The sequence below is a fragment of the Tupaia chinensis genome, unplaced genomic scaffold (assembly GCF_000334495.1).
Source record: "Tupaia chinensis unplaced genomic scaffold, TupChi_1.0 Scaffold000527_1, whole genome shotgun sequence".
In the NCBI taxonomy this organism is placed as follows: Eukaryota; Metazoa; Chordata; class Mammalia; order Scandentia; family Tupaiidae; genus Tupaia; species Tupaia belangeri.
This window is the reverse complement of record NW_006160040.1, coordinates 6,000,839-6,015,838: the sequence shown is the minus strand read 5'-3', so window position 1 is coordinate 6,015,838 and position 15,000 is coordinate 6,000,839. Positions and strand designations below refer to the sequence as shown.

General features: G+C 39.1%; 1 protein-coding gene across 5 annotated transcripts in view; it reads left to right on the top strand.

Moving 5' to 3' along the window:
- Positions 1-15,000, top strand: part of CDK19 (cyclin dependent kinase 19) — a 163,707-nt gene that overhangs the window by 132,220 nt on the left and 16,487 nt on the right. For all 5 annotated transcript variants that reach the window (XM_014591044.2, XM_014591042.2, XM_014591043.2 and 2 more), the window contains 3 exons: positions 6,297-6,428; positions 13,045-13,188; positions 13,341-13,410. In XM_014591044.2, the coding sequence (XP_014446530.1) occupies positions 6,297-6,428; positions 13,045-13,188; positions 13,341-13,410 (346 nt within the window). The remainder of the gene's footprint in view (positions 1-6,296; positions 6,429-13,044; positions 13,189-13,340; positions 13,411-15,000) is intronic.

The following is a 15,000-nucleotide window of genomic DNA, read 5'->3' as shown; positions in this document are numbered from 1 at the left end:
TCTTTCTTTCTTTCTTTCTTTCTTTCTTTCTTTCTTTCTTTCTTTCTTTCTTTCTTTCTTTCTTCTTTTTTTTTTAAATTCCCAGAAGGCATATGTACTTGCTGGAGAGAGAGAGAGAAAGAGAGAGAGAGAGAGAGAGAGAGAGATGAGAATGCATCCCCCTAAGGAGGATGGTCATGCCTGCAGTCCCTTCTCTTCCATCTCTCTTTCCTTTTGGGTATTTGGGCACGCATGCACATACATGCCCCGTGTGTTTTGAAACCTCCAGGTCCAGGACTAAAATCTTGAGGTTGGCCACATGGGACCAGCCACATTAACCTCCACACCACTGTCTGGCCCTGTCGATTTTAATTAAGTAATTAAGCTCTTTTCCTTCTCTTCCTTCCTCTTCCTCTCTCCACTACTCCTCACTTGTTTGTATTTTTATTTCACTCACATAGCCTTTCTCTTACAGGCATTTACTGAGTACTTACTTTGTGCCAGACACAGAGAAAGGGAGATAAAAGGTGGTCTTTCCCTGTGTGAGCAGTTCACAGTGTGATCAGTGCTTTCATAAGTTACCTCGTTTATTTTGCACAGCCACCCTCTAATGGTAGATATTACAGACGAGGAAAGATGAGCTGAGAGAGGTTGTAGCTGACTCAGACTTCCAAAACTAGGATTTGAATTTCAAGTCCTTAGACACTTTTCTTATCAACATCGCTGTCTGGTAATGTCAGACCTGCGTGACATGAACAAGCTACCAGGTCTGGGACTAGAACCACAGTCAGCCATGTGAGAGCCCATCACTTTAGCCACCATGCCACCTGCCAGCCCCCACGATCTCACTGATCTCTGCTTTTTGTCAGCATGGCTCTGCTTCGAAATAGCCTCAGAGCAAGAATGACTCTTCCTTCCTCAGCCCTATCTATCTGTATCCTCCTGTGAGTCAGCTCCTCATATTACACTATTGCCATCTTCCCCTTCTCCAGGCTCCCCTCTTCAGCTTTTCTTTTTATTGGAGAGGTTTTTGCTATAGGGCACATACACTCGCTAGAGAGACAGAAGAGACAGAAAGCGAGAAATCACCCCCCAGGGGGGATGGCCACGCCGCAATCCCTTCTCCTCCATTCTTCTCTTGGGATCTTGGACATGCACGCATACGTGCCCGGCGTGAGTTTAAGCCACAGGGTCCGGTACTCGAACTGCAGTCGACTACAAGGGAGTCCAGCGACATAGCCATTAGCCAACTGCTGGTCTCATCTCTTCTTCAGCTTTAAGCATTCATAGTCTTCTTCCCAATTTTAAATTAAAACAAATTTAAAAATCTTCCTATATCCTTCTTCTTTCCTTTAACATTCATCCTATTTTTTTTCCTCCTCTTGTTCCTCTACTTCTGGAACACATGATCACCCTTCAATTGCTCTTTTCCTTAATCTGTTAGAATCTGGCCTCAAATTCCATCCCTCTGTCAAAACTGCTGTCTGAAAGGACACCCATGATCTCTCCTTTACCTAATGCAGTGGTCTAATTAGTCATCATTCTCCTTTACTGCAGGAAACCTGTCTTTCTGACCAGTCTGACCTTGAGACCACCTTCTTATGTAGTCTGTATGACATTACACAAGTCTATTTTTCTGTCTACTACATGTGCTCTTCTCTATTTTATTCATTATTGCCTCTTTCTTTTATTAACCTAGTGTTTCCAGACACCATGGGCTCTGGCTTGGGACATGGCCTTCCCCTACTATGGCTTCTTTAGGGAACTGTAAAATCTTAGATTTTACAAAAATGCTTATAAGATCTGGATTTCAGATCCTGTTCTCTCACCCTCGCTAAACTGTGTTTCTAGCCAGCAGATCAGGGACTCAACCTGTGAAGTCAGCCATGTGGAACCACCTGCCTTACCCATCATGCCACTGCTGGCCCTAAAGTCTCTGTTACTATTTGGATGTCCTGCTGGCAACCTATAGTCTATTGTCCCAAATTCATAATTATTATTCCTATAGTCTCCTTTATTTGTCCTGTTCATCACATTTATCCCACTTTTCTAAATCTAAAGTCTTCTCCTTACTACCCCTCTGTACTCTGGTCAAGCCAGTTAACTACCTTATTAATGTTAAGAATTTTAGGATTTTAATTATAAAATTAAGGATAAAACTAGGATTAAAAGTAAGTAATAATAATAAAGGTCTGGTGAATAATCAATCTAGTGGATTAAATTGTTTTAAAATTTTGTTTTACTAGGACATTATTTAATTAATTTATTTTTGAGAGGTTTTCCTGCTGTAGGGTGCATGTGCTCGCCAGAAAGACAGAGAGACAGAAAGCGAGAAATCACCCCCCAGGGGGGATGGACATGGTGCAATCCCCTCTCCTCCATTCCCCTCCTGGGATCCTGAGCATGCACACACACGTGCCCAGCATGGGTTCAAGCCATGGGGTCCAGGACTCGAACCGTAGTTGACTATGTGGGAGTCCAGCGACATAGCCATTATGCTAACTGCTGGTCCCAGCACATTATTTTTTTAAAAAAAATTACTCATACTGATGCCTGTGTGTAATACTTTAATGCAGGTATTTTTTTTTTTTTTTTGGCTGCAAAGAAAAGCATAGTTGAATGGAAAGTACGTTGTGCCCTTTCCTGTATCTGAGCCCTCCCTTCCCCAGCTACCTGAAGACTTTGCAAGCCTTCCCTAAAATGCTTAGGCCTTCGTTTTTCACTGTTCAAACTGACTCATCCTTCAGGGTACAGCTCAAGGTCTTCTTTCAACTTGATCCTTTTCTATAAGTGCTTATTAAACATTGTTCTAGGTAAAAACATGAAGGAAGTCATAGTCCCCCTGCCCCACCCCCAGTAACCTAGCAATTTCCTTTAATCTCAAAATACTTCTATTTAATTTGTTGAGAAAATTGCCAGAAGGTGCATGTGCATGCTGGAAAGAGACAAAGTGGGAAACTAAGAAAGCACCCTCCCACTGGGAAGGGTCAGACTGCAATCCTTTCCCATTCAGCTCTCCCTCCTTTCGGGATTTTGGGCATGTACACACATCACCCATCATTTTTAAGCCCCCAGTGTAGGACCCAAACTGCTCAGCTGGCCATGTGGGATCCAGCTACCTTAACAACTATGCCTTTGGCTGCCCCTTTTAACTCTTATCTACTCTGTGTGTTTATCATTGTGCCTTCATTGTAAGTTCCTTGTTGTGGATTTTTTCTGCTGCTGTTTTTCTGTTGTTTGATGCTGCCTAATCAGCACCCTCATCAAAATTTTACTGCCCCATCCTTCTAACTGAATAATTTCACCCATATTGAACATCATTATATAGGTTGGGCATCTATGATCTGAAAATACAAAATCCAGAGTGCTCCAAACTCTATAACTTTTTGAGTGCTGACAAATTCCACACCTGCTCTATACCTGACAGGTCACAGTCAAAGCAAAATACTATATAAAGTTACCTCAGGCTATTGTGTATACATGATACATACATGAATTTTGTGTTCGGACTTGGGTCCTATCCTCAAGATATCTCATTATGCATATTCAAATATTCCAAAATCCAAAAAAAATCTGAAATTTGAAACATTTCTTTTTTTTTTTTAAAGAATTATTTAACTATTTATTTATTTATTTAATTTTTTTTCTGGAAGAGGTTTTTGCTATAGGGTGCGTGTGCTCACCAGACAGAGACAGAGAGACAGAAAGCGAGAAATCACACCCCAGGGGGCATGGCCACGCCGCAATCCCTTCTCCTCCGTTCTCCTCTCGGAATCTTGGGCACGCACGCACATGTGCTCAGTGTGAGTTTAAGCCACCAGGTCTGGGACTCGAACTGTGGTCGACTACGTGGGAGTCCAGCAACTTAGCCATTATGCTAACTGCTGGTCCCTGTTTATTTATTTTTACATTTGGCCAGAGAGGGACAGAGTGAGAGAGAGCAAGAGAGAAAGTGAGAAAGCAAGCTGTCAGGTCCAGGACTCGAACCGTGGTTGGCCATGTGGGAGTCCAGTGCCCTTAACCACCGCACCACCTGCTGGCCCCTGAAATTTGAAACATTTTTGATCCCAAGCATTTCGGATAAGGGATATTCAACCTGTGGTAGTGTTTAGGCTTTTGTCTAAATTTGTAATTATTTGAAAGTAGTTCGAAACTTTTTAAAGTTCATACAATAGACAGGAATTATTTTCAAAATTTTTGTTCCCATCAGGCCTTGATTTCATCTGACAGTGAATAGATTAGGCTTAGATAAAACTAAGTAGGTACAGAATAAGGGAAGAAATATTGGCTTTAACCATTACTTTAAAATGCTTTTTAGTAGATGAAATAACATTCCATTATATCACATTGCCATTAACAATAATCATGTCTATTAACTATATAAAGCAGTGCTTTTGGTAGAAAGGCTTTTTTAAAAGGAATTATTTACTTAATTCCATTTGTTATTATTGTTTTTTAATTTGACCAGAGAGAGAAAGGGAAAGTGAGAAAGCAAGCCGCCAGTTCTGAGACTCAAACCACTGTTGGCCCTGTGGAAATCCAGCACCTTTACCACCATGCCACCTGCCAGCCTGTGGTAGAAAAGTTTTAAGTATTTTTGTTTGCTACAGGGAAATCTAGTTTAAAAAAGTAGGCATCAGTATAGGCTTCCTTGGATAGCTTTGTTTCTTTCTGGTTTTTTTTTTTTTTTTTTTTTTGAAAGATTTTTGTTATACGATATATGCACTTTGCAGAAAGATAGAGACAGAGAGACAGAGAGACAGAAAGCCAGAAATCACCCCCCCCCAGGGGGGATGGCCATGCCACAATCCTTTCTCTTCCATTCTCCTCTCAGGATCTTAGGCAGACACGCACACGTGCCCAGCAAGAGTTCAAGCCACTAGTCCGGGACTCAAACCGCAGTCAGCTACATGGGAGTCCAGTGATATAGCCATTACGTCAACTGCTGGTTCCCTTGGATAGCTTTGTTTTTTAAATACCAATACTCCAAAGCATTCTCAGGAAGTCTTATAAATTATTCAAACTCTAAAGGAATAAAGTAATTATTAACTAAAATTTTAATGTATGCTATATCATAGCATATTAGTTTTAGACTACAGGAAACTCCCCAGCACGCTATAGCTGAAATTCTTATGTTTGTTTGTGCAGTTTGTAACACACTGGGGCCCCTTAGACAATCAAAATATAACATGTATATTATTAATCATTTCAAGTTACAGAGGTTTATCATTCTTATACCTTTGCCTTTTTTGACTTGCAGTTATCATATGTATAATTTATTGGATGTCAGGTTAGTGGTCAAGAATGTAGCTCCCAAATCGTACTGTGATTTTGGCTTGAGTCCTGATGTTTTTATTTACTATTCCTATGACCTCGGGTAAATCATTCAACTGCCTGGGGCCTGAGAGTTTTATTCTCAGAAGTGGAGAGCAGAATACTTCTCAAACCAATATTGTTATGAGGATTAAATTGGGTGATAGGTGATGTGTGTGAAAAACACTTGTAAACTGTAAAGTGCTTTATAGATATAAGGTATTTGTTATTTATAAAATTTTTAAAAATTAAATATTCTCTTAGTACTTTTGTATATTCCTAATATTTAAATGGATTAGCTTTGGTTTAGGCTTTGTTAGATGCTGAATTATAACGAATGATCTCTTATGTGTTTTATAAACGTGCTTGGAAACATGCATGTGACATGCTGGTTACTGTTTAACCGGGGGGTCCTCTGGAGGAGCAGTGTTTCAGTTTGTAGCATTTGCTGTTTTCTATGATATAATGACTCCCCACTTGCCAATTCCAAGTGACTAACATGCTGTCACCAATGCAGAGGTGGGATGAGTGCACATCAGCTCTCCGGAGTTTGTAAGAGCTGGCTCTTGCACACGTTGAACTAGGATATGGGCAGTTTTTAGGCGTATAGTCATACAGAAGGCATGATGAATCATGGAAACTCTTAGCTTATTTTAAATGTTAAAGACATTTTAAAATATTAAGGTAACTGTCCTTAACAGCTGGGACTCTATAGTCAGACCTTAATTCTAATTCCAATTCTATATTTATTAACTTTGTGAGCTTGGGCAAGCCAGAGTCTTTTTAAGCCTCAATTTCTTCATCAGTAAAGTGGCATAGTAAGAGTCTTCCTCAGAGGAAGGGTGCTAAAGATAAATGAGGTCATTCTTAGCTGATTCTTGATGCAGACTTCTGGTTAAAAGGGGAGGGAAAGGATTGCTTCAGAAGACTAATGATTATCATTGCTAACTTTGCATGGTTTTAATAGCATGTCAAACTGAGTTTTACATGAATTTACCTTTCAGCTGACATGGGTTTCGCCAGATTATTCAATTCTCCTCTAAAGCCACTAGCCGATTTGGATCCAGTAGTGGTGACATTTTGGTATCGGGCTCCAGAACTTTTGCTTGGTGCGAGGCATTATACAAAGGCTATTGGTGAGTTAGTCTAAAATGGTTTTCTGTCTTGGCATTGAACTATCGTAAATACCAAATGGTATAATAATAAAGCTACTTGGTAAAAAACCACTTTGTATCTCTTTTTAAAAGTCTTCTTGTCTTCTGTATATTCCTAGACTTTACATTCCAAGAGTTTGTTTTCTGAATTAATTAATCATTTTATTAGTGATAGAATGTATGCATGGAAAGAGAGAGGGAAAATGAGAAAGAAGCACCCTCCATGGGGCTGTGATTCCTTCCCTGCCAACCTGCCAGGATCCTGGGCATGCATGCATGTAACTGGTGTGTTCTGATGCAGACCAGGCTGGAGACGTGAACCACAGTCAGCATGTGGCCTCTAGCTCCACAGTCTAGCACACTGCTAACTGTGCCACAGAGGCTGGGCCATATTCTGGTAGATTTGGATTTTCAACTGTATATGAGAAGAAAGTGTTTTATTTCAGAGAATAGAGGTTTCTGATGCTGTTGAGTTGCTATGAAACAATAACATACAAATTTTATTTTGTTCTTACCTAGCTGTTGATCAAAAGAACTAGAGAAAGAGAGGTAGAATTCTTTTCCTCACAAAAACAAACAAACAAACAAACAAACAAAAATGTAAAACAGAGAAACAAGAGTAGTGCAGTGTTGGAGTGAACCCTTTCTATTTAGGGAAAGTTAGTCACATCCTTTCCTAAGCCAGAAACAGTGTGACTAATCTTTCTCTCTTGTCATTATAAACTGTCATTATCAGAATGGCAGTTTCTCTGTTAAGGTAGGAAATAGAATCTGGGTTGATTAGCTATGTTTAGCACCTTGCCATGTCACCTAGCGAAAGACCAGAGTAAGAAAACCTGTGATAAACATGCTCTCTGTAAGTAGGATTTAATATCTGCTATAGGACAGAGGCTATAGAGATTTTCCTACGTGGTCGCTGCAGTGTCCTCAGAGGGCCCAACTGAGAACTGAGGGAGTCAGTAGAAAGAGGCTTCCTCAGACCTAGAGATTTCTTTTCAAGAAATAAGAAGTAGGGGAGGATAAATAGTAGTTCTCTGTTTACTAGAAGTGCTAGTTGTATACAATACCTAAATTTCCCAAGTATATTTCTTTAAGTTTTCCTTTTACTGCATTTTCTGTTGACTGATGTTAGGCTAACATCAGTTTTGACTATCTTTAGTTGCTATTGTTGAAATCTATTTAATAAAGGCATTAAAAGTATAAAATTGTTGGGGAAGTCAGGTGGTATGGTAGTTAAGTGTGCTGAACTCCTACATGGCCGGCTGTGATTCAAGTCCGGGACCTGGCAGTTTGCTTTCTCCCCGCCACCCCCCACTCTGTCCCTCTCTGGTCAAATGAAAAATAAGTAAATGAATGAATGAATGAATGAATGAACAAAGTTAAATAAAATAATTCTTAAAAAATGTATAAATCGTTAAAAACAGGCAAGTCAACACATTCTTTCTCTGTTGAACAAATTAGTGAACAACCCAGTGGCACCCAAAGACCACCAAGAAAGTTCTCACACTGGCGAAGCTGGGGCTGACAATTAGCCTGTTCATGAGTAGAACACAAAGTTAAAATATAGCCATGTTCTCGTTCATCCAGTGGTCTGATTTCTGCAAAACTCAGGCACCCAGAACACATTTATGCTTGCCCAGGGACTGAGACGCTAGTATAGCACTGACTATTGTAAATATTTCATAAGAGAAGGCCTCTGAGTGGTCTCAGGATGGTGAGGAGAGACAGTATGTTTGGCAGATGGAGGAATGTGAGACTGACATGAGGTCAGAGGCTGCCCAGGCCTCATTGTCACAGCAGCGGAGGGGGCAGCTGTCTGTGATAGGTAAAGAAAGGACAACCCCAGAAAGCAGATGGGAGGGACGGAGGTCCCCAAGAATAAGGAGCTAAAACCAGAGCCAGATTTGATTTACAAGTCTAACAAATGACTTTTACTGTGTGGCTCTATTTTTGAGACAAGTAGAATTCTAAGTTTGCTTTTTCTGTTGTTTAGGTCTCTCTTTACCAGTTCCTGAGAACAGCCAAATCCCTTAGACAATGTCAGAAAGCACTAGAGGACAGGAAGAGACTAAGAGTAAGCCAGAGACAAAATCCCCAGAGGAGAATGGAGGAGCATGGTGTGGCCATCCCCTATGGGAATGCTTTCTCACTATCCCTCTCTCTGTCTGTCTGTCTGTCTGTCTGTCTGTCTCCGGTGAGCACTTGCACCCTATAGCAAATTAAAAAAAAAAAAAAAGAAAACATAATCCAGGGAAAGGAGGAATGGTAGTTGGAGTAGCATGTGGTGCCTTTGAGGAGGTTGGCAGTGGACAACCCAGGACATGCTGGAGAGAGTAGAGGAAGCAATCTCAGTACAAATCCATGTGCTTTGGGTTCTTGCCAACGACCAGCGCAGTGTATATCTAGAAGAGAGATTTCCGTTAAGAAATGACATATTCAGACAAATCCTTCTGTTAAGCCAAAAGCCTCTCCAAAGTCTGTCCCACTCTCAGAGGTGCCTATGCAAGTCCATGACAAGGCCCATTGTTAGCATCCACCGTCAGGTGACTCTGTTGTGTAAAACTCACACACTGAGAGCCCACGCATTGAGAAGCACAACTTTATGAATGTTTTTAGATTAATTTACCTACTATTGAAATGACAATAGATGTGCTTTTTTGGCAAGTGGATATTTGGGTATGAATTGAAAACCAACTGTATTTTTTTTTTTTGAGAGGTTTTTGCTATAGGGCACGTGCGCTCGCCAGACAGACAGAGAGAGAGACAGAGAGACAGAAAGCAAGAAATCACAACCCCCCCAGGGGGGATGGCCATGCCACAATCCCTTCTCTGGTCTCCTCTCAGGATTTTGGGCACACACGCACATGCGCCCGGTGTGAGTTTAAGCCACCGGGTCCGGGACACGAACTGCGGTTGACTACATGAGAGTCCAGTGACATAGCCATTATACTAACTGCTGGTCCCAACAACTGTATTTCTTATTTCCTTAGGGTAAAGAAAAGTGAAATTGAATTTTAACTAGCTTGCAATTTATTTTCTCAGTAAACGAGATTTACCACTTAAAGATAAAAACATCACTGATTTCTAATTTTAGCCAGGTTTCAATTAGTAATTCTGGATAGAAATTAGGAGAAAAATTAAGATAGAGGAAAAGAATAATTCCCAAATCAGTTATCATTGTGCTAGAAGTATATTCATAGCAAATATGAAAAGGGACTTCAAAAAGTTCATGGAAAATGGAATTAAAGCTCATATTTGTGCAGAAAAATTTTGAAGTTTATTTATTGTTTTTTCATAAGACACTTTTTCTGTGAACCTGCTGAAGATCCCCTTGTATATCAATACACATTCATTTACTCATTCTAACTCTTTTCCAGGCCTGGTCCATGTTAGAAATGAGTATTTCTATTTAGAGCACAGAAAAAGGAGAGCTTTGATATTTAATGTCAGGGGGGGCTCTGTGTGTGTGTGTGTGTGTGTGTGTGTGTATGCGCATGCGCGTGTGTGTGTGTACGTATGTGTGAGTGTACACTGTGTGCAAACCAAACAAGTCACTCATTGATAGAGGGAAGAGACCTGAGAAGTAAGTGTAGATGATTCAGGAACCAGATGACCATTTAAAATTACATTAAAATTACAGGCTAATGTGAGGCAGGAAACACTAGTATTTAATGCTACCTATTACTCTGAAGTTCCTTGTCTTAGCAGTCAGGAAATATAGATCTTTAAACTGAGGACAAACCAGGAATTGGCATGACCATCCCTGTGACTGCATAGCAGAAGCAGCAAGCAGGGACAGGGATGAGACCATCAGAGGTACACTTATTGGGGGCAAGAGTGACAAATAGTATGATGTCAGAGGGAGAAAATAATTAAAAAGTAGACCTGAATAGTATGTATTATTCTACTCTGTAGTGATGGATGTTCATGATGATGATGACCTTGCTACAGCACTAAGGAAGATTAAATTACTCTGTTTTATAGTCTGTTATGATGACAGGTAATGGTGTAATAAAAATTGGTTATCAACAGAATATTTTCCCATTATCCAGAAGCGTAACTTATGTGGAAGGAAACCATTTCTAAATGGGATCTGATAATTAAGACAATGTTATTAATAATTTGTTTTTTTCATTTGACAGTTTGTTTTATGTATTAATAATAGCCAATTGACACTTTTAGCTAATGGATATAATTAAACTTTAGTTTATCTATAGGTTGAGAGTCCCACATTCGATAAGACTATTAAACACTGTACTTCTCTGCACTGTACCATAGCCCTTGCATTAGTATCTTTTCTCTTTTTTAAATGCTTGCTAAATGGCGTTTATCTAAATGGGAAGGTAAAACTCCCAAACATACAGCCATCTGGTTTCTGAAAAAGGGTGCCAGTCACTCCATTGGGAAAAGGAAAACCTCTTTAGCAAATGGTGTTGGAAAAACTGGATATCCACCTGTAGAAAGATAAATTGAACCCCTCCCTCTCACCCTTAACAAAAATCAACTCAAAGTGGATCAAAGATATAAATGTAAGACCTCAAACTATAAAACTGCTGCTAGAAAACACTGGGGAAACTCTGGGAGACATTGGGGTAGCCAAAGACTTCTTAAGTAAGTCCCCCAGAGCACAATCAGTAATCCCCAAAATAGACAAATGGGATTATATCAGATTAAGAAGTTTCTGCATGGCAGAAAACACAGTAATTAGTGTGAATCAAAAATCCTCAGAATGGGAAAAGATTTTTGTAAACTATACATCAGATAAGGGACTGATAACCAGAATACACAAGGAGCTCAAGCAGCTGTCTGGAAAAGAGATTATCAACCTATTAAAAGATGGGAGAATGAGTTGAAAAAAACACTTTCTAAGGATGACATATGAATAGCAAAAAGGCATATGAAAAAATGCTTCACATCCCTCATTGTAAGGGAGATGCAGATCAAAACCACAATGAGATACCACCTAACCCCAGTTAGAATGACTAAGATTAAAAAAACAAAAAATGATAATTGCTGGCAGAGGTGTGGTGAAAGGGAAACTCTCTTACACTGCTGGTGGGAATGTAAATTGGTCCAGCCACTGTGAAGAACAATTTGGAGAATCTTCAAAGATACAAATAGAACTACCATATGATCTAGCAGTTGCACTCCTTGGTATCTACCCAAAGGACAGAAGGATCCTTAGTCAGAAAAGTGCTTGCACATCGATGTTTATTGTGGCATTATTCACAATTGCTAAGACATAGAATGAATCCAAATGCCCTTGAACAGATGAATGGCTTGAAAAACTGTGGCACATATACTCCATGGAATACTACTCAGTCATAAAAAACAACAAGACCCTGGCTTTTGACAGAAAGTGGAGGAATATGGAAGATTTACTGCGGAGTGAAGCAAGCCAGGCTGTGAAAGAGAGACATTTGTATGTCTCCACATAATATATACAGATTGTCTGCACTTTATGGCAGACAATGACTAAAGGATATAGAAACATAGTAAATGGTTGTGAATACCAGACACAGTGTGGGAAGAGGGAGGGTGAAGGAGTAGAGTCTGAGGAAGGACATTAAAGAGAAAAATAGAGAGGCAAGGCATTTATGGGACAAAGAAATGGGTTATTATCTTTTGAGGGATAATCTTATAGTATTGTCAACTGGACCCAAGTGAAATGTACACATGTTGGAATTTTCACTTCACCAGCTAGGTAACGTGATTGACCGTATAAAAGACATTGAAATAATAATAAAAAATAATAAAAAATAAATGGGAAAGTGAATATACATCTCACAGGTTAATTCTCTTACACATTTTGCAAAGCGTTGTGAATATATTATAGTCTCAGTGTGTAAAATCCAGTAGGATAATCTATAGCTGGTGATTTTAAATACTTAATTAAACTTCTAAAGATGCCTAACTTTATTCTGGGAGCTGGGGGTAAGCAAGGAGCAAAACCTAAGTGAATAGATGAGTACAGTGAATAATGACACTTTACTGGTGTCATACAAGCCCTAAATACTTCCATTATTGATCAGGTTTGAGACTTTAAAATTTTGTTGCAAAAACTGAAGCTGGTAGTTTTTCAGATGAGTTTTTTGAAATCCTTTTATGTGGTTTCTACTGTTTGTCTACACCCAAAACTTATAAATTCTGCTCTGTCATTATGCATTTGATAGCTTTAAAGAACTTATATTACCATATCTGATTTATATCACCATGACATTATTCAAGTCTATCTGATCTTAATATTATACCCTGTATTAGATTATCAGTTGAATGCTTCAGTGATTAAATTGTTAATAGGCTTTCATCTTAATCTAAAGAGTTCATTGCTTACTAAATTGAGTTTCTCAAGTTTATCTTCATCAGGAAATTTATAAGTAAATGTTTTTTTATTTGGTTTATAATCTTACATGATGGTATAGCCATTTCTTCATCTATCTAGATATATATTTTTAATTCACTTATACTAGTTTACAATGTACTTTGTCTATCATTTTACTAAGAAGTATTTTTATATGTAGGTTAGGTTTATGCCTAGGTATTATGACCAGGGAAATATAATAAATGTGTATAAAATCCTACTTTTCTTCTTTCATAGATATATGGGCAATAGGTTGCATATTTGCTGAGTTGTTGACTTCAGAACCTATTTTTCACTGTCGTCAGGAAGATATAAAAACAAGCAATCCTTTTCATCACGATCAACTAGATCGGATATTTAGTGTCATGGGATTTCCTGCAGGTAATTTGTTTTCCTTTTCAAAATCATATTTGTATTTCATAATCATTCATTTTCAAAAGCATTTTAAGTACATTTTATGTATATTTTTAAGCTGAAATAGATTTTAAGTAATATTAACATTTTTTATAATAATATTAATGTTTTTTGATAAGACAAAGACTGGGAAGATATTAGGAAGATGCCAGAATACCCTACACTTCAAAAAGACTTTAGAAGAACAACGTAAGTAATTATATATTGTCTTAGTTGTGCTACTATAGAAAAATTTTACTTAGACTGGATAATTTATCAACAATAGAACATTATTTTCTCAGGGTGGAGGCTGGGAAGTCCATGATCAAGGTGACAGCTAGTTTGGTGTCTGGCAAGGGCTGCTCTGTGTTTCTGGACTCAGTGGCTTAAAAAAACATGATGGGGGGACCAGCAGTTAGCATAATGGCTATGTCGCTGGACTCCCATTTAGCTGACTGCGGTTTGAGTCCTGGACCCGGTGGCTTAAACTCATGCCGGGCGCGTGTGCGTGCGTGCCCAAGATCCCGAGAGGAGAATGGAGGAGAAGGGATTAGGGCATGGCCATCCCCCCTGGGGGGTGATTTCTCGCTTTCTGTCTCTCTGTCTCTGTCTGTCTGGCGAGGGCACACACCCTATAGCAAAAACCTCTCCAAAAACAGAAAAACAAACAAACAAAACAAACATGATAGGTACATGAATGTGGGTGCCCAAAATCCCAAGAAGAGAATGGAGGAGAAGGGATTGCAGCATAGCCATCTTCCCTGGTGATTTCTCACTTTCCCTATCTTTCTGTCTCTGTCTCTCCCTGGTGAGCACACACGCCCTATAGCAAAAACTGAAGAAAAAAAAAAAAGAAACCTTACAAAAAGTAAATAGTCAAAAGGTAGTTGAATTATCTGTTCTGTTTTAGTATGCAAAAGGTCTCAGTTCAAAGCAACAACTGTAGTTTTATCTTTATTTGCTTAATGACTGATGACTTAAATACTGGACTAGAAAACCAGGAAAGATTGCAAAAGGAAGAACACATAACATGGGATCTGAGTAAAACAAACTGGTGGAGACATGTTTGTTGGGTAGGAACGAGAGGAGAGCAAAGGTGATATCATAAGAGGAGTTTGTTGAAATGCATACATCTAAAGGAAATGGTGGAAGAGGTTCTCTTGGGCCTCTTACCAAGAAGATTTCAGGATATGATACCTTAGAGACACAAAAGCAGACATCATAAAGAGAAGTAGAGGATGACAGTGATCCTTTCTTGCCCCTCTTTTAGTGCAGTCCTTGGCAGGGTCCTTGGTCTCTATCTAACTCTTAAAGATAACACTGATTTCAGGAAGAATGAGAAGATGCTTTCCTAGGCAGTTGCCATGATTTTGATAACTATAACTTTTCATCGGTTATCCTGGTTACTCCCAATTTATATATCCTTGTCAGATCTTTTTTCCAAGTTTCAAACCCATTTCTCAAATTGCTTTACGAAATCTCAAACTGAATGTTCCAGAAATGCTTTCAATGAAAAGGCCCAAACTGCACCCATCTATCTTCCTAAACCAATTCTCCCAGTGTTTCCTACCTTAGGAAATAGCTCTGTAATTCACCCGATTGCTCAAGCCATTGACCTGAGAGATATTCTTGATCTTTTCTTCTGTCTTGCTCACCTTCATTTTATCTCCAGCATCCAAACAATTAGCAAAATCTAGCCCATTCTTTCTTCTAAAGAGCCTCTGAATCTTTCTATTTCTCTCCAGCTACTTTGTCACTAGTATAGTCCATACCACCACCATTTTCTCCCTTGGAATCCTG